The 24,374-nt window shown below is 41.0% G+C and overlaps 2 protein-coding genes across 6 annotated transcripts in view; one reads left to right on the top strand and one right to left on the bottom strand.

The window, feature by feature from the left end:
• Positions 1–2,432, top strand: part of Tmem255a (transmembrane protein 255A) — a 52,789-nt gene extending 50,357 nt beyond the window's left edge. For all 4 annotated transcript variants that reach the window (XM_027433473.2, XM_035450302.1, XM_035450303.1 and 1 more), the window contains one exon: positions 2,268–2,432. In XM_027433473.2, the coding sequence (XP_027289274.1) occupies positions 2,268–2,432 (165 nt within the window). The remainder of the gene's footprint in view (positions 1–2,267) is intronic.
• A 2,200-nt stretch (positions 2,433–4,632) lies between these two features.
• Positions 4,633–12,306, bottom strand: Zbtb33 (zinc finger and BTB domain containing 33). Of its 2 annotated transcripts, none has more exons than XM_027433472.2 (2): positions 12,136–12,306; positions 4,633–9,796 (listed from the first exon to the last, which is right to left on the bottom strand). In XM_027433472.2, the coding sequence occupies exon 2, from the start codon at positions 9,792–9,794 to the stop codon at positions 7,746–7,748; it is 2,049 nt and encodes a 682-aa protein (XP_027289273.1). In that variant the 5' UTR covers positions 9,795–9,796; positions 12,136–12,306; the 3' UTR covers positions 4,633–7,745. The 2 variants fall into 2 exon arrangements, with proteins under 2 accessions (XP_027289273.1, XP_035305872.1); XM_035449981.1 differs by lacking the exon at positions 12,136–12,306 and adding an exon at positions 11,901–12,017.
• Positions 12,307–24,374: the final 12,068 nt, after the last annotated feature.

Consider the following 24,374-nt stretch of genomic DNA (forward strand, 5'->3'; position numbering starts at 1 on the left):
TGGCTACTCTCCTAACATGATGTGATGCAGATATTGCAGTGTCTCATACCTAGAAATCTAGACAATGCCTTCCCAGGAGTATGCTGGTCTAGCATGGAAATGAGGCTCTGCCAATTAGTCTCATGCTCTGGAAGCCTCATGCCAAGGCTGGCCCGAGATTGCTACAAGCACGGAAAAAATGATGTGATCCACTCAAACTCTGGCTAAAAGATGTGACCCTCCTCCACCCCACCGCCTTGTTGAATTAGCACTTGAGCTCTTGAGAAAATTTAGTGTCAGTGGCTCTAAAAAATGTATCAGATCCTCATGGAGCCCAGATACATTAGAATAGCCACAGTCTCCTATTCTGTGTGCTGACCAGCTTTGTTCTTTCTGAGACCCTGAATTTGTTTCCTAACTCAGTGTCCTTGTAGCTCCCTCCATATGTCTGACCTCATCTTAGCACTGCTATAATATGACTGTAGACTCCGAAAATGGATTTTATTTTTAAAAGGCATGCCAAGGTCACCTAATATATTCTTTTGAAGTAACAGTCAGTCATTCAAGATTTATTGAGCATTTATTATTTCCTAAGCACTGTTCTGAGCTCTGAGGTATAGAACAGTGAAAAGAAAAGAAAAAGACCAACTTGCACTGAGCAGAAAAACGATTAGGGTTATGGGTGTCCATAGGCCAGGGAAGAAAGAGGCAAGTGATTATTATGGCAATTCACTGGTTATTTTAATATATTTTAAAATACTGTTTTTACTATGTGTTGAGGATCGTTTTCTTACTTAGCTAATGCTCATTCATCTCACCACATATCAAATCTCAATTAAAAACAAAACAATGGGTACAAACAGATTCATTAACTGTGTGGAGATTATTGCTCAGTGACAGGCTGACTTCAGATTGAGCCCATGGTGACAGGACTGCACACTGGAGCTGTTGACAGCTAGCTGTGCCATGCCCTCCTCCCTTCAGAAGTCAGTTCCCTTAAGAGCAAATTACTTGGAAAGACACAGGATATAATACCCTTATCTAAGCCACCTCACGTTTTCACTTGGAAATTTCAGAAATATTAGGTCAGCATATAAGGCATTGGGTACTATTCCATTTTCAAACACAGTGCGTTTTAGCTCTTTTCCTCCCCCACTCAGTTCCTCAACCCTGCTATCTCTGATGTCCCCTCTATCTTCCCCATGTCTTTTCGTTTCCATGTTCTATGTGTCTGCTTCATACCCACCCTTCCTTGTCACCTGTTTTTAATCTTCTCTTGGTCTCCTATTTTTCAGGCTTTACCCACACTTTACCCCACCACCCATTCTTTACAGGATAGTATCCACATAAGAGAGAATATGAGGTTTTTGTCTTTCTGAGTTTGGGATACCTTGCTTAATATTCTACTTTTCATATCTTGCTAGGTTAATTTTTAAAATCCACATCTGCTCCTTTCCCAAAGTTAAACAACAAAAAAAGGAAAAGTGAACCCCCAGTCTCTCTGTACACTGGCATATTGCTCCGCATTCTTATCATTGGGTTTCTCACCCGAATGCCTTTGTTAATCATTGTTTTCCGATCGATTGTGAGTTTGTGGGGAATAAAAGGAATGGTAGGTAGTTCATATGAACGGGATTCGGGCTGAGAGCCACACAAGCCAACTGATTTGTCTAACCTTAGTTTTAGTCTATGACCTGGGCCTGAGCCCTAGACATCCCAATGATATATTCCCATAGAAAAGTTTTTCTTCAACCTCATCCAACATTTTTAAGAGTTTATTTTTATTTTATTTGCATTGGTGTTTTGCCTGCATGTAGGCCTATGTGAGGGTGTGAGATCTTGGAGTTATAGACAGTTGTTAGCTGCCATGTGGGTGCTGGGAATTGAACCCAGGTCTTCTGGAAGCAGTCAGTGCTCCTTAGCCATCTCTCCAATATTTTTATGCCCAGACTTTTTGGAAGACTAGTTGTGATGCTCTGAGTATAGGTTAGGAGAGCGGTAAGGAAAATGGAGTGATACCTTCAAGAGGCCACACAGCAGAATCAGACCTCTAGATGTAGAGGTCAAGGAGAGAGGAGGATCCCCAGAACTTTCCGCATGAAGTTTGCAGCCTAAGGGACTTGATGAGGAGCTATCACGTCCCTCACTGATACTGTAAGATTTAAGAGCTAATTTTCTAAACAGAAACAGATTTGGCCTATATTCATTTTAAATAGTAATGTATGTTGAAGGAGTTGCAAACTCATGGACTAAGCTGTTGTGTTTTTTTCTTTTTCCTCATTACACAGCATTCCAGTGTCTTTCCACCCTCTCCTCCCTCTGGACTCTCTGATGAACAAGAGCCTCAGTCTGCCTCTCCTTCGCCCAGCTACACGTGGTCCTCCAGCGCCCCGCCCCGCTATTCTCCACCCTACTACCCGCCCTTTGAAAAGCCACCGCCTTACAGTCCTTAAAGAGGAGCACCTATCAGCTATTGAGATTATTGTGGCTTTTGTATTTCTGCTTTAGTGGAAGTGTGTAGGGTAAAACATCTCCAGTGTGACTCTTATGCATAAAGTTTTACAACAGCTTGCCAGGCTAGGGCAGGATAGGGATGAAGCTTATTCATTATCAGGAAAGGGTGGGATTGGCTAGGCCAAACCCAGTACTTCCAAGAAGGGAAGACTTTCTAATACAGAAAGTTCTGGCTAAGAGTTTTGTTTGCTCATGTCTGGATATGAAAAAAGCTGCCCGTATCTTACTCTGTTCTTCTCTGAGTCTTGTAAAAATGGCTGTTGTGATCATTCAGCTCAGCTTTTGTTACTGGTACCTCCTAAGGGGAAGAGTGCAATAGTCCCCCATCTTGAGTGGGGGGAGAACAGGACTGGCTGATTCAGAAAGCACCAAAATGCAGAGCAAACATGTGCTGTTTTCAGTAGATCTCAGTAGACATCTGACAACTTAGGAGACAGTGTTTCTATTCTATGTTGCAGTATTACAAAACACATTTGCTACTGGAGATATAAATCTTACAGTTGAATTTCAGAGTTTAAAAATGCTAGATTAGATTGGGTCGTGATATGAATTGTTACTTATCTTTGTGACTATTTAATCTTCAGATATTGTGCTTTACCCCCAGCAAACCGCACGATTCTGCACCCCACCCTTGAAAACTTCATCTGTATTTTAATGCCACTGCTCTTATTGGTCCCTTTTTCCCCCTGTTGAGATCAATTGTGACAGCATTCAAGATTATGAACGTTATAATGCCATTTCAAGTCTTCAAGACCTCAAATGTAGCCAACTTGACAAATTCGTAAGTGTTACGCATTTAAAATCCATCTGGCACATTGTGGTAGTTATATAGTTGTTTTAATTATACAGAGCTTTAAACCATCAAGCTGTTGAGTTAAAAACACTTTGGTACCCATGCCTTCACATCAGCATGAACACATTCACTGGGATTTTCCTTTAACCCGAGAACTGATTTAAAGGAAGACTGCTAACCCTACACTTGTGTTATGTAAAAGTACAGGAGCTACAGAGGCTGCTTAATGAGACAGTTCTGCAAACACAGAACACACACTGGAAACATTTCCAGCCCATTTCCGCTGCCTCCCATCCCTGACGATTAGAGGTAGCAGACAAATGCTGGTGCTCCCATCTACCTTGTAGACACCTGGTCATCAAAAGTCAAGGCACAAAAGGTGCACTCGCTGTTCTCAGTAAAGATTTGCAAAATATTCAGTTTAACTTTCAGCATCATATTGTCCTATCCAGACTTCAAATCCAAAAGACCACAACCCTTTAATGTGATACAAAATTAAGGCTATTTTTACAGTTCTGAACATAATAAAATTCTATTGGATTTCAAAAAAGGAACTAATAATCAATTGACTTATTATACAAATATCACCTTGTAATATCTAACAGTATTTTTGTCATTTACCCTTTACCCCTTGCTTTAGTGAATGTGTATATTTTTAAAGGCACCATTTCAAAGTATATCTTCAATGACCACATTTCTTAAACTATTAAGATTCTATGACTCATTTCTATGTATTTTTCTTACTTTACAAAATAACTTGAAACAGTATAGATTTTGTAACACTTAATTTGAGCAGCTTTTTTTTTATTACATTGAATTATATCAAGTGCATGTTACTTTAGGAGAAATTAATATTTGCTGCTTCACTATTCTGCAAACATTTGCTGTAATGAAGGAAATTTGTATTTCCAATGTATCTTGACTGCATTTTATAACATTTACTGCTTTCTTCCTAATTCTGCTTTAAAGTATTGAACTGGGCATGAAATATTAAAATATTAATTCAGAACCTGTATAAACTAGATGTTGCTTAAAATCTGTATCACTGCCATGTTGGAAACCCAGACGGCTTTTGTGATGTTTCAAATTAATAAAACTAATCCTCCTCCCTTACAGGCAGTCTCATGCTATGTACACAAAATACCATGGGTATTCTAAAACGACCGACTATGATGGTTCAGAGAAAAAAAAATGAGGCATGCTTAACCAATCCAAAAGACCTAAAGACAATTTCTGCCATGCTGTCATTAGAAATACAGCTTCTCTCCTGCTATGGAAAAACAACAAACAGAAAAACAATAGGATAGAAAGCCTATGTGATTCATTCACAATAATCTTGTAAAAAATGCACTCAAAAATTAGAATGAATATGCTTTATTTCACCATCAGAAACTCTATAACTAATATCAAGTATGGTTAATGAAAAGCAGAACTTAAGTCATGATAAGGAAGATTGTACAAATATGAACATTGCAGTATTTGGGGGAATGAACAAGGTTTCATATGACTAACAGAGGTAAGGAGGCCAGTGCTGTTGAAGAATTTGCATTTAATTCCTCAGAATACACATACCATGCTAACACTGTTAAATGCCTAGATCAGTGTTCATTTATTTTCCTTTTAGTCCAATAGAAAAAATTCTTCAGTGACTCTGTAGAGGATAGTGACCACCAATGATAACAACATCTCAGTTAATCTTGCAAAACTATCGACTTTCAAAGTGTTTGCTGTTCTTTGAAGACATATACTATTTCAAATAGATTCTACCCAGAATAGCTACAGGTAAATCAGCATTTGAATAAAATTAAAGCCAACTTGAAAGAAAAATAGGAAATTCAGTAGTCAGAAAGCTAAGTAAAAAAAAAAAAAATAGAAAATCTTCACAGTAGGTCTTAAATGGCATCTTGCCACAAATTTCCAAACCAATAATGGTTAGGTGTAAAGAGTTTTTGTTCAAAGGAGTATTCCACAAAAAACTCTGAACTCTGAGCTGGGCAGTGGTGGCACATGACTTTAATCCCAGCACTAGGGGGTCAGAAGCAGGTGGACCCCACAAAACTCTGAACTTTGGATATGAAAACTTACTAACAACAACAACAACAAAAAAAAAACCCTGACCAAAGACCCCAAAACACACCTTAAGAGTCTTCCTGGCAAAATTACAATTTAACTTTCTAGTTCTCCTCCCTGCAAACTCCAGAACCTATGTTCAGTAAGTAGAAAGTTTGTAAGTTCTTCTTCAAAATTTACAGAGTACAGCAGCAATGGCAAATAATTTTACCAATGTTATTCAGAATGGAGAGTCTTTCATTATTCCCAGTTTGTTACAATAGGCTTGTAGGGAGCAAGTTTTATCATAGCAAACTAAGTTACATAGAAGAAGTTCAGACTGCAACATCATTATTGCTCACAGGTAGAAGTAATTCTAACTGCTGAAACTGTATTCATGAAACTCAAATTTCAACTGGGAACATTTCTGAGCATACCCTATACTAAAAAAGCTGTAACATCAATATCTACAGAGAAAGGAAACAGATACTGTGATCATGGAGATCAGTCTAGAGTTATAAGGTGATTTTCAGTTTTCTAAGAGTAAGTTTATCAAAATGGTTTGAAGGCCTAAGTTTACCAAACAGAAAACATTAATGTACAGTGCACTACTTGGTAAGCAGGGGCTATCCTTTTTCTTTGTATTATTGCAAATACTGATTCTTGATACTCTCAGCTACCAACTTAAGAAACACTTAACTTTTATCTTTACACCTAGTTTGCTACCAGAAGAATGGCCTATGCATGAAAAATTATGATTAAAGCTTTAAGTTCAAAGCCAAGAAATAGATAAAAAAGACACTTTAAGGAGAATGAAAATACCTATGCTGAACTAAGAAATATGTAAGTCACAAATGACTATTAACTATATTAACTACGCAATGCAACCATTTTCAGTATCTTTTTTTCCACTGCAAAAAAATTAGGTTAAATTTTTACAGATTTGTGTTAAATCTGTTATGAATGCTAAGCTATGTATCTGTTCCAACCTGCTTCCTTTTATTACTACTCTTGGGTAACTTTTAAATTCCTCTAAGTGTTTATATATGTGTGTGCCATCTTAAAGGGAAGAAAGGTGATATTGTTGTCAAAATAAACAGGAACTAACATGCCTGCAGCATTCCACAAACAGTTTCTGCTATAATATAACAGCAGTTTGCACATACATTGGAACTTATTTTAAGGGGTCAAAAAAACCCTAAAACACCTTGTTGAAAGGACATGTTAGATTGCCATTACAACTACTTAAAATGAAAACTTCCTACTGGAGATTCTAATGTGAGCTTTTAAAAATGTATGCCAGTAGCCTCCCACCCAAAATACATGAGTGTCATCTATGGAATCTCAACATTTACCAGTACAATAAAAGATGCATTTGGTGGCTTTCAGATAGTAAATTTACATTTCATGGGAACACTTTTAACCATAATTTTCAAAAATCTCCACATAAAAAGCAGAAGATTAAAGATAAGCACAAAAGAACTTTGCATTACCTCCTGTTGCATTACCTCCTGTTTTCACTACAAGCATGCCTGCTAGGTCATTTTTTGTTTTTTTGCTCAAAACGACTCTTGTCGTTTTGAAGGTATACAGGGGCAGCTGGGTGGGGTGACACAGGCCTTTAATCCCAGCACTGGGGAGGCAGAGGCAAGCAGATCTCTGTGAGTTCGAGGCCAGCCTGGTCTACTGAGACAGTTCCAAGATATAGCCTCCAAAGCTATACAGAGAAACCTGGTCTCAAAAAAAACCAAAAAAAGGGGGGGTATACAGTGGCCTTGTCCTCAAAAATCTCTTACAGACTATGGCAATGAAAGCAATGGTTAATCCCACTTAGCTAGAACTAACTCATCCTTCATAGGAGATACGTGTTTGCATGGCTATTTTATACTGGGAGGGAGGCAGGAGGCTGATCTCCATTTGGACCGACAGAACAAACCACCAAGTTAGGACTTACTCTGAAATTCACTAGAACAAGTTTTGGAAGTTCACTAACTTTTATGCTGTATACAAGACATTACACACTTAGGCTTAACATTAAGAAAATTGAAAATTCAGCAGTAAAGTGCTAATATGGAAGGGGGAACAGTATAAGCTGTACTAGGGTATATTAGTAATTCTCAAAGAACATTTAGACTGCTTCAAATTCTATTCAGAAAACTATCTCTCTGTACCTTTAAAAAGTTACATCTTTTAAATGAGCTGAAAGCTAGACTATACAGATACTTCAGGGGGTGTTCAATCTCTACTCCAACTTTTAGAAAAAAATGTTTCTAAAAATTAACAATGCAACTAAACTACTTTCAGATGACATGGGAGATCAAATGAACAAGTTTCCACCTTAATTTGCTTCACACGTCTTCTGAAATCCCTGCCCCTTAATCCAACTCAAACTTTGATATTTCAAAGGAGGTCAGTAAGATTCTGGTATTATAAATTCAAACTCAGTACTGCCATCTGTTACATTCTGTTTAAACATGGAATCATTTTCCTGCTGAATAAAAATCTCTTCCCAGTTCATTGCCTTGTTTTGAGGAGTAGATGTGGTCCCTACTGGAGGCTCTTTTCCAGCACCAACCTTATACCCAATTGCATCATCCTTCATGACAGGCACAGCACTCGATCGATCAGAAAGATACGCATACTGTCTGATCTGCAAAGACTTGCATGGATGCAAACGATAAAGCTTTGAGTCCCCAGAAGGATCTTGACTGTGAACTGACTTTATGTGTGAAGACATAAACTGATAGTTGATGAAAGATTTGCCACATGCTAAACACTGATACCTTCGCTCCCCCGTGTGTTGAATTTCATGCTTTGTGCGATACTCTGCAAGAGGAAATACCTTATCACAGTAACGGCAGGCATACTTCTTCTCCCAAGAATGAATGTTAAAATGTCTTCGCAAGCTGGTCAGACAGACATATGACCTTTTGCATACAATACAGATATAATAGACCCTTCCATCTACTATTAACTCATAGTGATCATCATGTTTTACTTTCATGCGCTTGTTTGATGGCTCACTGCCAGATGTTTTTGGTAGCTCATTCTCAAGTTTGGCCTCCCCTTCATCAGGGTCATCTTTGACAGGGATCACTATGTCATAAGTATCTTCACCTATATTTGCATAAACCTTGCAACCAGTTGATAAGCCTTCAATTTCAGTAGCTGTATCTAAAGTAATGATTTTCTGCCCCTCCGTGAGATATTTTGGTCCTAAGCCTGGAACCTTCGTGTTTCTAGTAATGATATCTGAAATTTTCAAAGACTTGGAAGGTTGCTCTTGAACAAGTACAGGAGTGTGCACCTTCTGTGTCAACGATCCATCAAAAGTGGTACTTTTGGAGGTACCCGTCTGTGGGACCAAAGATGTATTACTGACTGCTGAGTCTGGACTGGAGCTAATGGTGTCATCATCATCATCTATAATGTCTTCCTCTTCTTCCTCATTGGCCTTGTTTCCTGTTAAAACAGCATTGTTTGGTGTCTGCTGATTCTGCACAAGTAAATTAATCGGTGTCGGCTGATTCTGTACAAGCAAATTGATGGAAGAGGACATGTGATTTGGAAGTGAAGAGCTGACACTTGGTGCTGTGGTAAGTGGAGCCTGATTTAATAAAATAATGTTAGGAGTCAGATGTGTTGAAGCTGAAGACACCAGCAATTCTTCACTTCGTTGTGGTTGGCTAAGAGTTGCCTGATTTACAGGAGTGGGAAGTGTCTGAGCAGGTGTGATGTCTGTTAAAGGGGGGGAGTTATTGCTAGCACAAGGTGTCACTTCTGAAATAGCAACAGGGGCTGGGGTAGGCTGGACCTGCGTCACTGTGTTGTTACTTGGCAAATTCTCCTTTTCAGGCAAAATCTCAGAGCAGAAAATGACATCATCATCATCATCCGAGTCAGTAACAATGATCTTTTTCATTTCATAATCTTCAGCAGATAATGAAAAAGACTCTGTTATAATGGGCATGACAGTAGCCCCGGTATCTTGCACTTCATCCTTTGATTTTTGGATGGCAAGGTTTTTGTCACTACAATCAGGAGGTAAGGTCTCAGCAGTACCATCTTGTTCTGTACCTGATATAGTTTTAACCTGTGACAGCGGGACACCAAGCTCTGCGATAAATTTCACTCCTAGTAACTGTCCTGACTTAATCAACTCGTCAAGTAAATCTGCTCTAACACGGACAATTTTAGAACTATAGATATAATTCAAAATTTCTGCAAAAATCTCTGCTCTTATAAAGCTCAGTTCAACAACTTGCCCAGCAACGGAGAAGAGTTGATGGAAATATGTACTCGAAGCCGAAAGAATGTTCCTATGGGCCCGGAATTTTCGGTCTTCCACGATAACAGTAACATCACAAAAGAGTCCATGGCCACGCTGCTCATTCAAGGAGTTCAGCAGACTTCCAGAGTATTGAATGTCTGTAGCAGAAATTAGTTTTCTGCTCTCCATGGCTGTAAGGGAAAGGGAGAAGGGGATTAGGGGTGATTAGAGAGGAAAAAAAACCCGAAAGTACTTGATTATTTAGAGTTTAAGGCACAAAAGTGTTAAAAAGTTTATTTAACTTTGAATCAAAGTTTGGTCTATCATCTTGACTTTTAGATATGTTCCTTGTGTACACTAGCTTTGGACCATGTGTCAAATCTCATGACTTTCTCTGAGAAAAGTCAAGACAGTTTTCAACTGCTATGCAGATCTGAACAATAAGGTCACCTTGGTCACCTTCCTTTGAAATTCAGGAAAACCTATTTTCACTAATTACCCTTTTAAAATTAGAATTCACCTTTTTAGCCCCAATTTTATTTTTTCCTCAAAAGATAAGAATTAATTTTTAATTTTAGGGAAAAATCATCATAAAGCATACAGATTACTTCTTCTGAAAATGAATGATTTAAATGCCAGAACAGTTTAGGATGTTTAATATTAAGTCTGAAATTTACAGTAGCTTTAATTTCAGCTAATCTTATTAGTAAGATCATATTCAAAAGTTAACCCTTACAGCCAAGGACAATAACCAATACTGGCAACAATTATCTCACAATTTCCCATTCTTTTTCTTTACCTACACCTTGCCCTTATATGCCCACCCCTTACACTTTCCAGAGGTGCAGTGTTAAACAGAGCACCAAGTGAAGACAGAAAGCATTCCATTTCTTAGTGCTTACTTACATTAAAAACTGGGAACATCATACATATTTTGTTGGTAAGAAATTATGTGCATTAGTGTAAGAACTTATTTCTCTTCAAACGAGTTAGTAAAAAGGAGAACAGTAACTTATGGGAACATAGGCAGTATTACTATGCAGAAGGTAGTAAGTGTCTCTGTTGTGTGACACTTCTAACACTTTCTTCTTGCATTTCAACAGAAGATATCATGGTAACCGTGTGGCCAGAGTGCAAAAAAGCCATATGCATATATTAAAACATTTATAAGCACAAAACTCATGCTATATGTGAATATCATGCATTAACCATTACTTGCTAAGTACTATTGGTAAAGAATTATTTTGCCATCAAAATGTTTTCCTTTTTAAGTTACTGAAGAAGATCACTGTCATAGTACTTATAACACACACACACACCCTGCAGAGTATCTCTGTATTTTTAAAAATTTCCAACATCATAACTTAAAAATAAACTATAGGCAAAAGCCTAAAAGTCAAGGGTTTTTAAAAGCATGTTGGTTGTTCCATTTTAACAGAACCAAGGAATTACAGGCTATTGTAAAGGCATTCATCACAAAGTGTGACCTTTGAACAATGTACCAGCAACCCCAAAATATGACGATTTCAACAGAAACCACCTTTAAATGGAGAAGTTTCTGAATATGGCCACATGCTTTTTATCGTTTGCAAATATTTTTCCAATGCCAGAATGTTTCAAACGCAGGTGTCCAGGTGACACAGGGACTTGGCTTCATTTTGTTTAGGTAGCCATCCTGCTTGTCAGGGCTGGCCCAGGATCAACCCAAGTTCGTCTCAAACCTTTCCTCCCCCAGAGAGTTTCGATCTGACTCTGGAAAAGATATCCTACACCATTGTGTGACAATCTTTGCCTGTGGTCTGGTTCAGAGGGCTGGTGAAAGTGGGGAAAAGATAAAGCCACCCGCCAGAGTGAATCAAACCAACACAGGGTTCCCGGCAGCAGCTGGACACTATCTTCCACCACCTCCTACCTCCTTTGAACTCAGATGCAATCGAGTTTTAAAGGCCAATTTACATGCAAAGGCTAGCTTCTTGCTAATAGAGATGGAGGAGCAAATAGAGCAAAGGCGGGAGGATGGGTGGTGGGGGATGCTGGAGAAAGTAGAAGGCCCAGATCTGAAAGGCAAGGTGTTGCCGGGTAGGGGGTCAGGCTAAGCAGTAGGTATTGTTGTGTCCTGAGCTGGGAACCAAAGAGGACGACGGGGGGTGGGGGGCGGAGTAAAAGCGTAGTCTCATCAAATTAGGTGGTAGGTGGAAAAACAGCACCCCACCCCCACCCGCAAAGGCCGGCAGAAGGGAAAAGGGAAAGTCAAGTGGGTAGCTGTGGTGGGGTCCCCCACGCCCAGAGGCCTACCCCCAGGGTGCCGGCTGCTCCGGCTCGGGACAAGGAAGGGGACCACGCCGCGCCCTCCTGGTTCTTCCCCGGGCGCTCCCCGGCCCACACAAAGAAAGAGCCTAGGAGCCGAGCCTCCAACTCAGCCGCTTCCTGGTTCAAGCGAGGCGATTGCAAGCGTAGGCGCGGCCAGGGCACGGAAGGCGCAGGCGGGCTCCTGCTCAGCCCCCCAGCCCCAGCCCCAGCCGCTCCTCACCTGCTCCGCGGCGCGGCCGCTCTCCTCCTCCGGCTGAGGATGGGTCAGAACCCTCCCGCAGGAAGAAGCTGGACTCCCGGGCGCTTCTGCTGCCTCTTTAAATGTCGCTCCAGTCTCCGTCGACGTTGATGCGACTACCGCCGCCGCCGCCGCCACGGACGTCTCGCTCGGTCGACAGAGGGCGTAGCGCACGAGCGAACCGCCCTCCTCTTCCGAGCGCAGTCCGGGGCTCTCCGGAAGAACCCGAGTCCTCCGTAAGCTTTGGTTTCAGCGCCACGCTCTGCCTTCGGCTCTTTCCGTGACTGGGAAGCTCTTAAAGCGCTCAGCGTCTTTCAGAGCGCAATGCGGTGTGGGAAAGGGAAGGGGTTGTTCGCACTGTCCGAGTAGATAGATGGCAAGCTTGTCTTGTTTGTTCAAACTCTGTGTGAGCCCCCAGGGCTTAAAAACTTTCAGCGTTTCATTTCTTCTCCAAATTTGAAATCTGTTGTGTTAGCCTATTGCTTGGATGATGAGCCACCTTGAAATATAAACTGCATATTAAAGTTTCTTAACTCGTCATTCAAATTGTAGGATAACAAGATAACCAAATTACAGTGTCTACTTTCAAGAAGAAACCTGTATTTGGATAACCCTTATTAAATGAATATTAAATTATGCAATACCTTATTAGCTCCATTGCCATTAATAATGATCACATCTGATCTGCAGCAAATACACACCAGGTAAGCCAAGTCTCTCTCTTTTTAGAGGGCTCAGTAGATCCTTAAACAGGGATGAAAGTATTTTACAAGAACAGAATAAACAAAACAGTGTCGATTGAACCCTATCTTGAAGGTAATAATATTTGTGCTGTTTACTGTTATTATTTCCATAGCATTTCATCCTCAGTAGGACTTAGAGTCTTTCATGTAACTGTTGGTGATTGGTTCATGAAAACGTCATATAGCTGAGTAAAATCCCATTGTATATAGTTAACACATTTTCGTTATTTACTCATCAGTTGATAAGAACTAGGCTGTTTCTGTGTCCTAGCTATTGTGAACAGAGTAGCTATAAACATGGATAAGCATGTGTCTTTATAGTAGGAAATATTATCCTTCGAGTATATGCCCAGGAGTGGTAGAGTTCAGAGGCAACTTCACACTGATTTCCACAGTGGATGTACCAATTTACAGCTCAAGAGGGTAAGAGTCCATGAAAGCTGAGCTGAGGCAGCAGGTGTGGTGGCTAGAGCAGCAAGCTGAGACCCTGCATCTTGAAATAAAAGCAAGAAATAGAGAGCGCAAATTTAAAATGGTACCAAGTCTTTTAAGCTCTCCAAATCCATCTCCCAGTGACATACTTCCTCCAATAAGACCAACACCTTAGATCCTTCCCAAACATTTCTACCTACCAGGAACCAGACATTCAAGTACTTGGGCCTAAGGGGGCCATTCATATCCAAGCCACAACAGGCACCCAGAGAAAAGCCAGTTTGAAAACTCTGTAATCCTGGAGTTCTCTAGTCAGCTAGTCTAGTCACAAGGTGAATTCTAGGTTCACTGTGAGACTCTGTCTCAAAAGATAAGGTATAGAGCAATAATGGAAGATATTCACATTAATCTCTGGCCTCTACAGGTGTGTACATACATATGCATGCACACCTTCATGCATATGTGCACATATACCACACATGTACACATATCACATGCACAGGAAGAGAGAGAGGAGGGAAGCAGAGAGAGAGAGAGAGAGAGAGGGAGAGAGAGAGAGAGAGAGAGAGAGAGAGAATGGATATTTTTAAAAATGTTTTTCTATTTAAATTAGAAACAAGATTGTCCTACATGTCAATCCCCGTTCCTTCTCCCTCCCCTGCTCTCCCACTCCCCACCAACACCCCACCCACTCAATACCATCTCTGCTCCCCAGGGAGAGTGAAGCCCTCCACGGGGGGGGGGTCCTCAGAGTCTGTCACATCCCTTGGGATAGGACCCCGGCCCTCCCCCACGTGTCCAGGCTGAGGGAGTATCCCTCCATGTGAAATGGGATCCCAAAGTCCATTCCTACGCTAGGGACAAGTACTGATTGTTCTACCACAAGAGGCCCCATAGACCTCCGAGGCCTCCTCACAGACACCCGCATCCATGGTGTCTGCATCAGTTCCACACTGTTCCCAGCTATCAGTCTGGGAGCCAAGAGCTCCCCCGTCTCGTTCAGGTCAGCTGTTTCTGTGGGTTTCACTAGCGTGATCTTGACCCCTTTGCTCATCACTCCTGAGAATGGATATTTTATAATGAACTTATCCGATTAGAGGATGAGACCAAACAATAAGATTAATTTTAACTGTGCAACAGAATGAAATTTATAAGAATGAACACAATATAAATCTATTCATTAAGTTGCTTAATATGCATTAATGCATATTAATTAGTACCAACTCAGGGCCAGTCAAGGTTCTAGGTATTGTGGATATAGCTACCATCAAGGCACAATTCCAATTTTCATGAAACTTAAATGATAATGGGAGGAACCTATAATAAACAAATATGAATATATAATTTAAACACATAATATAGCATCAGTATGGTGGTTTGAACGAGAATTGCCCCATAGGCTCTTATGTTTGAATACTTGGTTCCCCAGTTGGTGGAATTGTTTGGGGAGGATTAAGAGGTATGATCTTGTTGGAGAAGGTATGTCCCTGGGAGCTGGCTTTGAGGTTTCAAAAAGTCATGCTATTCCCAATTTTCTTTCTCTGCCTCCTGCTTGCAGATCAAGACATGAACTGTTCTGCCACCATGGCCTTCAAACAAAGATTGCATCCATAATTGATAGGTTGAGCTTATTATTTTTCTATCAGAGATAGAAAACATACACTCCAGGAAACTGTGGAGTGTCTCAGTAACAGGATGTTATAAAGAACCTCTTAGGATCTGGAACTAGAAAGATCTCCAGAGACCTACAAGGATGACACGATCTGACAGTCCGGGCAGTGGAGGAGAGGATGGTCTAGAAGCCCTTCCCCTAGAATGAGAGTGATGACTACTCTCTATGCTATCCTAGAGTCCTCATCCAGTGGCTGATGGAAGCAGAGACAGACATCCACAGAAATACACTGAGCTGAAATCTGGAACCTAGTTGAAGAGAGGGAGGAATGAAGAACGAAGGGGTCTGTACCAGGTTGGAGAAACCCACAGAAACAGTTGGCCTGAAAAAGGGAAAGCATATCGACCCCAGATGCTCTTTGGGAGGCCAGTATGGGACTAATCCAGCCCCCTGATCATGGATGCCAATGGGGAGGCCCCTGCACTCCTGGGAGCCTCCGGAGGTGGACTGGCGTTTTGCCCTGGTGTGTGTGTGGGACTTCGAGAGCCCATCCCACTTGAAGGGATGCACTCTGTCTCTGAACACATGGGGAGGGACCTAGGCCCAGCACAGGAAGATTTGGTGGACTTGGTGGAGCCCCGGTTGGGGGCCCTACCCTGCCTGGGGAGTGGTGGGTGGATGGGGTGGGGGTAGGTTGGAGGTGGGGGAGAAGGAATGGGGGTGAGGGGAGGGAGAGGGAGAGGGGAATTACATGTGAAACAAGCCTGTTCCCTAACTTGAATTAATAATAATAATAATAATAATAATAATAATAATAATAATAATAAAAAGAGAGAAAAAAAAGAACCTCTTAGAGCTGGTCTTCTGATGTATGCCTATGAACACAGATCTGTAGGCGGCTGAAGCAGCAGACTTGCAGCTTCAAGGCCTGTCTAGGCTACAAAGCCAGTTCAAGGTCAGCCTTGGCAACTCAGTGAGCCCTCATCTGAAAATGAAAATTAGAAGAGAGCTTGGGAGGTAACACAGCAGTCGAGCATCTGCCTAACATGCAGGCTCAGGTTTAATCTCTAGTACCAAGAAAACAAAAACATTAGAGGAGTTGGACAATTTGAATGTGAGTCTCAAGACACAGGTGTTCACTTGAATCAGATGCCATCAGAAATCAGGGACAATTGCATGATTGCCTAACTCAATAGTTTGTATTTATAGTAGGTACACATTTAAGTGAGCTTAATACTGTATTTGGGAAGATAGCAGTCGCCTATGTTGCACAATAGGGCACATTAATTATTTTCTGGGTGACACACAGACCTTTGTTTGCCCACGCTTAAACAAAATCATGTCATTTAGTCTCAGTTGATCATTTTCCCTTGACCTTGCTTGGTGTGTTGTGGGTTTATGTCTAAGAAGAGAAGAATCTGCCAAATTGGAATTGATATCAGAGGTTATTCACATGCCACTTTCTCAGACAGCAATTGAAAAGTCTAAAAACATGAGTAGCAACTCTTAGAAATGTTGAAGGAAGGGGGAAAAAGAACAAGAGTGTCTTGTCACCTCTCTTTATTATTAATAAAAGCATTAGCTTAGCATGTGAAGACCAAGTTTAATGGCCAGAAACACAAACACACACACACACATACACACACACAGACACACAGACACACACACATACACACATACACACACACACACACACACACACACACACACACACACACACACAAACCAACCAGCAAAACTTACACAATTCATGAATATCTCTGGTCAGAGCATGGTGGCACATGCCTACAATCCCTGCACTTGGAAGACTGACTGAGGAGGATTATGAATTAGAGGCCAGTGTGGAATCCATGACTAGTTCTGAGATAGTCTGGGCTACAGGGCAAGTACCTGTCTCAAAACAAATGGTCATTTAATAAAGATGTTAAAAATGTCTGTCTGTCTTTCTTTCTTTCTTTCTTTCTCTCTCTCTCTCTCTCTCTCTCTCTCTCTCTCTTTCTTTCCCTCCCTCCCTCCCTCCCTCCCTCCCTTCTTTCCTTCCTTCCTTCCTTCCTTCCTTCCTTCCTTCTTTGTTATGTGGGTGGTGGGGGCTCACATTCATGCCACAGCATGTGTGTGGATGTCAGAGGGTAACTTGAGAATCACTTTTCTCCCTCCATCCCTCGGGTTCTAATTTCAAGCCAGGTTGTGAGACCTTGCAGGCAGGGCCTCCTATTTACTGATCCATCTTGCCACACACAGGGTTAGTATGAAACATTTATATTAAGACAGTATTTGTTCTTTATTTGAAATTCCAGTGTAAGTAGGCCTACTCTATATTTTCCTTTTACTAAATCCAATAGAACAAAAACAAACACATCGTGGGTTAATTGGATCCTCTGAATTTATGTAGGAACTACTTTGAATATTTTCTCCCTTTTCTAGCCATCTTAGAAATCTACAGCTTGGTTTGATGGCACACGCCTTGAATCCCAGCACTTGGGAGACAGAGGGCAGCAGATATCTGTGAGCTCAAGACTAGCCTGGTCTACATACTAAACACTGGGCCAGCCAACGCTATATAGTAAGACCCTGTTTTTAAAAGTAATAAATAGTTACTCTAATTTCAACCTGTCACTAATGGCTGTTATGTTTTGTTTTAATTCTAAAGTAAATAGTACATATAAGATGCTTAGTATGGTACCTGACACAAAATATTCTATATGACTACTTAGTAATAATTACTTTCAGATAGGATCTTCCTATGTAGCTATGGTTGTTGTTTCACACAGAGTTATTATCCTAAAGGACATATTTATATTAAAAAGTATTTGAGCCGAGCGTTGGTGGCGCTTGCCTTTAATCCCAGCACTCGGGAGGCAGAGACTGGCAGATCTCTGTGAGTTCAAGACCAGCCTTGTCTACCGAGAGCTAGTTCCAAGACAGCCTCCTGTCCCAACCTGCAGGACGTCAACCTGGGGCAAGAGAGTCAGGGATAGGGAATGGGGACAAGAGACGCAGAAAGAACGACCACAAGACAGGATTCTGATCAAGTGGCAAACTTTACTTTTCTCAGGCTAGCTTATACAGTCAGGATATGGGGAGGGGCTGAATGGGTTGTTTGCACACCAGGTGTTAGTGTAGGCAGGATATTAGGAAGCCACAAAGAGGATGTTTGACAGGGTAAAGAGTTTGACTAAGAGGTCCAGGGAGGGTTGCTTAGGTGACTGAGCCTGTGAGGACTGGGTTAAGTTGTTTCTTTTCTTGAGCTGAGGTTCTAAGGAGCTGCTATGTAAAGGTTAACTATGTGGCCTGCCAAGCATGGCCTAGGATCTCATGCCAAGCCCTAAGATTTGGCTCCCAACAGCCTCCAAAGCCACAGAGAAACCCTGTCTCAAAAAAACCCCCAAAACAACAACAAAAAAAGCTGTTTCAAAAGGGGGGCTACAGAAATGCCTCAGGGGTTGGAAGCACTGACTGTGCTTCCAGAGGTCCTGAGTTCAATTCCCAGCGACCACATGGTGGCTCACAACCATCTGTAATGAGATCTGGCACCATCTTGTGGCCTGCAGGCATGCAGGCAGAATACTATATACATAATAAATAAATCTTTAAAAAAATTAAAAAGTATTTGTTATTTATTTGGCTCTTGTATTTTTGGTTGTGAGCCTAGCCTTTAATGGCGGAGCCATCTCTCCAGCCCTTGTTATTTATCTGAAATAATCTATTTTCATTTGTTTGAGTTTGAACTACTATATTTTCTCTTGCTGAATCCCATAAAACCAAAATAAACACACTGTTGGTTACATAAGATCCTCTGAATTTATGTAGGAAATATTTTGAGTACTTTGTCCTTTCTTTGCTATTCTTATTAAAATTTTCCTTTTCATTCAAATAGATACAGGAAAGTATATAATTTTATGTGTGCCCTTGCTATATAGCATATATATGCACACAATTGTGTATGTGATATGTGCACACATGTGACACAGTTTGAGTCTAGTAAGTGTCCACAGTATGCAGTCACACAGTATGAGAGACAGTAACCATCCAATATTATAAAATACATAACACTCATAAAAAGTGCTTGCAACATAAGTAGAGTTGATACAGCCACTCTGAAACGTTCACTTCACAAATGGTCCAGCCTCTTGTCCTTCAGTTGTTATAAGCACTGGAGGTTGAATGAAACGTGGTCTCTGGTCCAGTTTAGACCTTGCAAGCTAAATGAAGAACCAAAAGATGAGTAGCATTGGTTGCAGTGGCAACTCATTTACACCTGTGCACATACACCTTCTCCCTGGCTGGAGGTCTTAGGAACCAAAGTACTTGCAATGTTTTGTTTTTTTTTTTTACCTGTGTGTGATTCTGCAAGGCACTTGAGCCACCGCAGCACCGGGTGAGTGTGTGCCCTGTTCTGGTGACTTAAACATGTCCAATGCTCTGTTCCAAAGAAATTCTCAGTGGGAGGACTCTGGAAACCGTATGTTCCTGGGGGTGGGGGTGGCTCTGCTGTGGCTTGTGATCTTGGTTGGGTTTCAGAGTGCTAATGGCCTCAACCACCAGGGAACAGCTCAAAAACCAGTTCTGCTGCTTCTGCCTGTGGTCCCGTAGCAGGTTCTTTGTGCCTCCTTCCTTTCAGCTCATCTACTACTACAAACCCAGGCAAAAGCACAGGAACAAATCGACATAAGCCTTTAGTAGGGGATGAGGTGTCTGCATTTCTGAGAGCTCTTTGGTCTCTTCACATTGCTATTGCACTTAACTTGTGCTAGGTTTCATTCTTGTTTTCAACCTATCCACAAAAGGCCCATCCTTTCCTTGTTAACCTCTTTTTTTCCTTTAGAGTCCCACTCATTCTTGGGTCCCTTTCATAGGTGTGAAGCCCCCCTCCCTCTCCTTCTGCCTCAGACAATAAATGGAACTTAGGAGAAAAGATCTAAATATAGCATTTTTTTTTGCGTTGCCACTTGCATTTCTTAATTTAATTTGTTATTGTTTTTGAGATAGTCTCCCCATGGAGCTCAGACCCATTGGCTATGTTGCCCAGGCTAGCCTCCAAATCTTGATCATTCTGCCTTTGCCTCAGTACTGCTGGACTTACAGGCATGTGCCATCATGTCCAGTAGTGAGCATACTTCTATTTGCACTAGACTGAATTCCTGAAAGTCGACTTTTCAGTAGCACTAGATGTTCACCCACTGTGTGTCACACCTGGCCAGTTTGAGGTGATACCAAGTTCTACAAATGAAAACTCTTGGTAGTTTTGAGATCAACAGCTTGAGATCAAGTTGGAAAGGAAAAAAGCATTGCTCTGAGTCAAGATCATTGTGATGTACTAAACTGCAGACAAGACTGACCCGAGACATGTTTGTATTCTCAGTCTTGGCCTGGAAGACTACAAGGATGACAATTTTCCTGTAGTGAGAGTGAAGCCTGGACCATAAAAATAGATGGGGGAGGAGAAGGAATATAGCTGTAATTATTGTTATATACGTAATTATTCATAAGTATTTATGCCTAATCAGATAATATCTTAAGTGCACTATGTGATAAAATATTAAAAACAAAACAGGCATTGAGCGACAGGTTGAAATTCACATGCATCTGCTCTTTTTTTTTTTTTTTTTTTTTTTTGGCTTGGTTGCTTTTTTCTCCTGTGAAGGTGAGTGGATAGTTGTTTAAACTCCCAGGCTTCTTCAAGTGTATCAACACTAAAACTCTATAATGCTGTCTTGGTGACAGAACTTCTGTTTTTTTCAAGCTGCCCTTCTCATCCGGCTAATCACTTTCTGTGGTCTGAACTGTTCTTGATACAATCACTAGAACATTAACATTGGAGTTTGCATTAATACTAAATTTTCATTAAAAAATTTAAATGTAGGGACTGGAGAAGTGGCTTAGTGATTCAGAGTGCTTACTGCTCTCCCAGAGGACCCAGCACCCACGTCAGGTGACTAATCACCATCTGTAACTCCAAGCCAAAGGGATCTTCCCCTTCTTCAGGGTTTCCAGGGCATTTTAACAATCTTGGCACCCACTCCCACAGGCACACACATACTTATAAATAAAAGCAAACCTTTAAAAAGTTATTATCTGGACCTGTTGGAATTTATTTTATATAAATTCAATTTTACATAAGTCATGGTTATATAATTATATATAACAACGAATGCTATAAAATTTAGTACTGTTTTCTTTTAAGCATATATATATGCTTAAATATGCAGATATTTATGTTTTATATATTTATAAAAAGAATTCTGACATAGAGTTATAAGTTACATGCTAATATCCTTGAGGAGATTAAGCAAGAAATAGATTTAGAGAATTTGGAGTTCTTAAAGTATGGGGGCTTTGGTAAGGTAGCCATTTCCACAATATTGATTCTTCCAATCTATGAGCATGGGAGATCTTCCCATTTTTGACTCTTAAATTTCTATCCTGAATACTTTAAAGTTTTCATTGTAGAGATATTTAATTACCTTGGTTATTCTAAGGTATTTACTGAGGTAATAGTGAAAGGAATTATTCCCTGACATCCTCCTCAGCATGTTTGATATTGGTGTATATGAAGGCTACTGATTTTTTGTCTGTGTGCAATATATGAAATTATAAGAAAAAAATCTTGTTACCAGTCAGCTTTAGCATATTGGTTATTCTTTCAATGTTAATATCAATGCATATGAAGCTAATTTCTTATTAATAGAAAGGTCCATTGTGAAAGCAAATGATATATTAATATTGAATTATTTAACCTACTAGCACATTGGGTTTTTATTATTGTGTTATTATTTATTTTTATGCTACTGGAGATTGAACCTAGGACTTCAAGCATGCTAGGCCAGTGCTTCACTACTAAGCTATGTTCCAAGCACTACAAAAAAAACATTTTAAACTTTCTTTTGTGTGTGTATAGTGTGTGTGTGTAGAGGGGTGCACACATGCCATGAAATATGTGCATTGCTTGAGTGCCATTGCTTACCTTCCCTTTTGAGACAGGGTCTCTGTTACTGCTCACTGCTGTGGTACCAGGCTAGCAGGCCTGCACGTTTCCAGTGGTTCTCCTGGTTGTGCCTCCCATCTGATGTGGGTTTGCTGGGATGATGGACACTTGCACTGCTGTGTTAGTCTTTTATGTGAGTTCAAGAGATCTGAATTCAGGTTAAGAGCCGTATCTACTGAGCCATCTCCTTAAGCCCCACTTTTTACTTTTTATTCTATTTTGAGACAGGAGCTTGCTAAACTGCCTAGGCTGCTCTTGACCTCACTTTGTAGCTGAGGCAGGCCTTAAATGTGTGTTCTTCCTTGTCACAGGCTTTCAAGGAGCTGAGATGACAGGCTTGTGCCACCACGCCTGATTACAAAGAAAAAAAATATTAAAGATTGGCATAAGAGTATGCTTTTTGTTTAGTCTCTTATAGCCATGTAACCATACTACCAAGAGATTAGTGCATTTTCTCTTGCTTATTTATTTTCAGTGTTATTCATAATTTTCTTCTCTGTTTCTATGTCTATATTACGTTGAGACAATGTGCTCTTTAGGTAAACTTAATTTGTGACGGGGTGATGAAAGCTTAAAATCTAAAATTCGGAAAACCTGCATCATAACAGAGTCACTCATTTAAAAAATTTTATTTTCCCCAAATCATAATTTTAATTTAAAATGTCATTGCGCATAGAGACAATCCATTGGCAGAGGTGGAGAGATGAGCCTGCCCCGATGTTGTGTGCATGGTAGAGCCGACACTATTACTCATCTGTCATGTGGCTTCATGGTTTGGGGAGAGTTGCCTCAACCCCCCCTCCCACCCCACCCCTACGCCCACCAGGCAGGTGGGAGAGCTAACCCTGAGGTCATTCCAGCAGGAGAGCTGGCCCCTATGCTGCAGCACACCTGAGCAACATAATAGAGCTGGCCCTGAGGACATGAAAGCAGGAGAACTGGCCCCTGCCTCTTGCCCATTGCTGTAAGGGATGAGTTCACTGGAACAATGCAGGAGGTGATGAGGACAAGGGAGAACTGGTGGACTGACCAACCCTGCAGCAGCCCAGGCCCAGAACCAGTGGGTTATGGGTTGGCCCACCCCACCATCCACCCCATCTGTGATCTGCTAGAGCATGTGAAGGGACAGGTCCTGCAGACCCAAAGCTGTAGAATCTCCACAACACAGGGCAACAACAGGATATCCAAGAGGAGGCCCAGTGAGGGCCCAGCATCGGTAGTGTAGCAGAAACCAGAGGCCTCGAATCAGACCAGTGACTCATTGCAATGAACACTTGCAAGTAAAGATATATGGACAAAAGGGTTTACTGTGTGATTCTCTGTGTCACGCTACAGCTTCTACAATGAGATTGATTTTCCTTTCTCTCTCTTTTTTCTTTCTTCTCTTAAGTTTTATTTTATCTTGGTGGGGGAGGTTGCAAGGGCACAGGGTGGATATAAGAGACAGAGAGATGAATAGGATGGAGAATAAATAAAAAAAATCTCCTTGTGCATGTTAGGCAGATATCGTAACACTGAGCTACTTACTTCCCTCCCACTCAAATTTCATTTATCCCTCTTTTCTTTAAATGTGATAAAATATAGCAGGTATGGTACTGTCATTTTTTAAATTTTTATGTATTTTTTATGTATTTCCTAAACTTTGTACCTCTAACATAACATGCAGAAAGGTGACTTTTCTGTGTCCTGTCCTGACTGATAATGTTGCCTCTTCCTCTGATGTCATCTAGGTTTTCTGGCTCCTGTTGCTATTTCCGCATTGCTGGGGGACTGATCTCAGACACAGTGAAGGATTCGAGCATGTCTGTCTCCTACTTACAATCATCCCCCGGTTCCTGTAACCTTCAAGAATAGTCACATTTGCCATTCTGCCTCTTGCAGTATCATTTGTGATCTCAGTGTGTTAAGGGTGAGGGAACACGGGTGCACAGCTGCTACCCTCAGCAGCCAGAGGCATTCCCCTTAGCTTTTAAGAACCTGACTCAGGCCAGATGGGGGTTCCTGGCTTTCATGCTGAAAAGAATTGCAGGACTAGCCCTACAGTAAAGCAGAGCTGGTGATTTTATTAGATATTTTTTAATATAGGCTTGAATGTGAGGGTTAAAAGGAAAAAAAGATACTTAGAGGAAAGTAAGACCGAGTGGGGGTATATGCTTCCCATGAGACAGGCGGGGGAAATAAGATGTGTCTAAAGCTTCTCCAAGAAAGAGTAAGCAATTAGTTGTCTCAGCATTAGTCATATACATTCTCTTGATGGCCCTTGATACATCTCAGAATGTTGCTAAGAAACATTTTATGGCCATCTCTTCCCTGTTTGACAAGAGAGATACAGGAGGTGGCCCCAGAGATATATTGGATGGAATTTAGAAACCGATAAGGGAAAATGAGAAGCTGCTAGAGTTACTCAAGGAGTTTAGTACATGCCTTTCCTCTTTAAACGGGATTTCTG

Source organism: Cricetulus griseus, chromosome X (assembly GCF_003668045.3).
Source record: "Cricetulus griseus strain 17A/GY chromosome X, alternate assembly CriGri-PICRH-1.0, whole genome shotgun sequence".
In the NCBI taxonomy this organism is placed as follows: Eukaryota; Metazoa; Chordata; class Mammalia; order Rodentia; family Cricetidae; genus Cricetulus; species Cricetulus griseus.

Excerpts from the sequence above, each read along its gene's own strand:
- Zbtb33 (XM_027433472.2), bottom strand. The coding sequence starts at position 9,794 with ATGGAGAGCAGAAAACTAATTTCTGCTACAGACATTCAATACTCTGGA.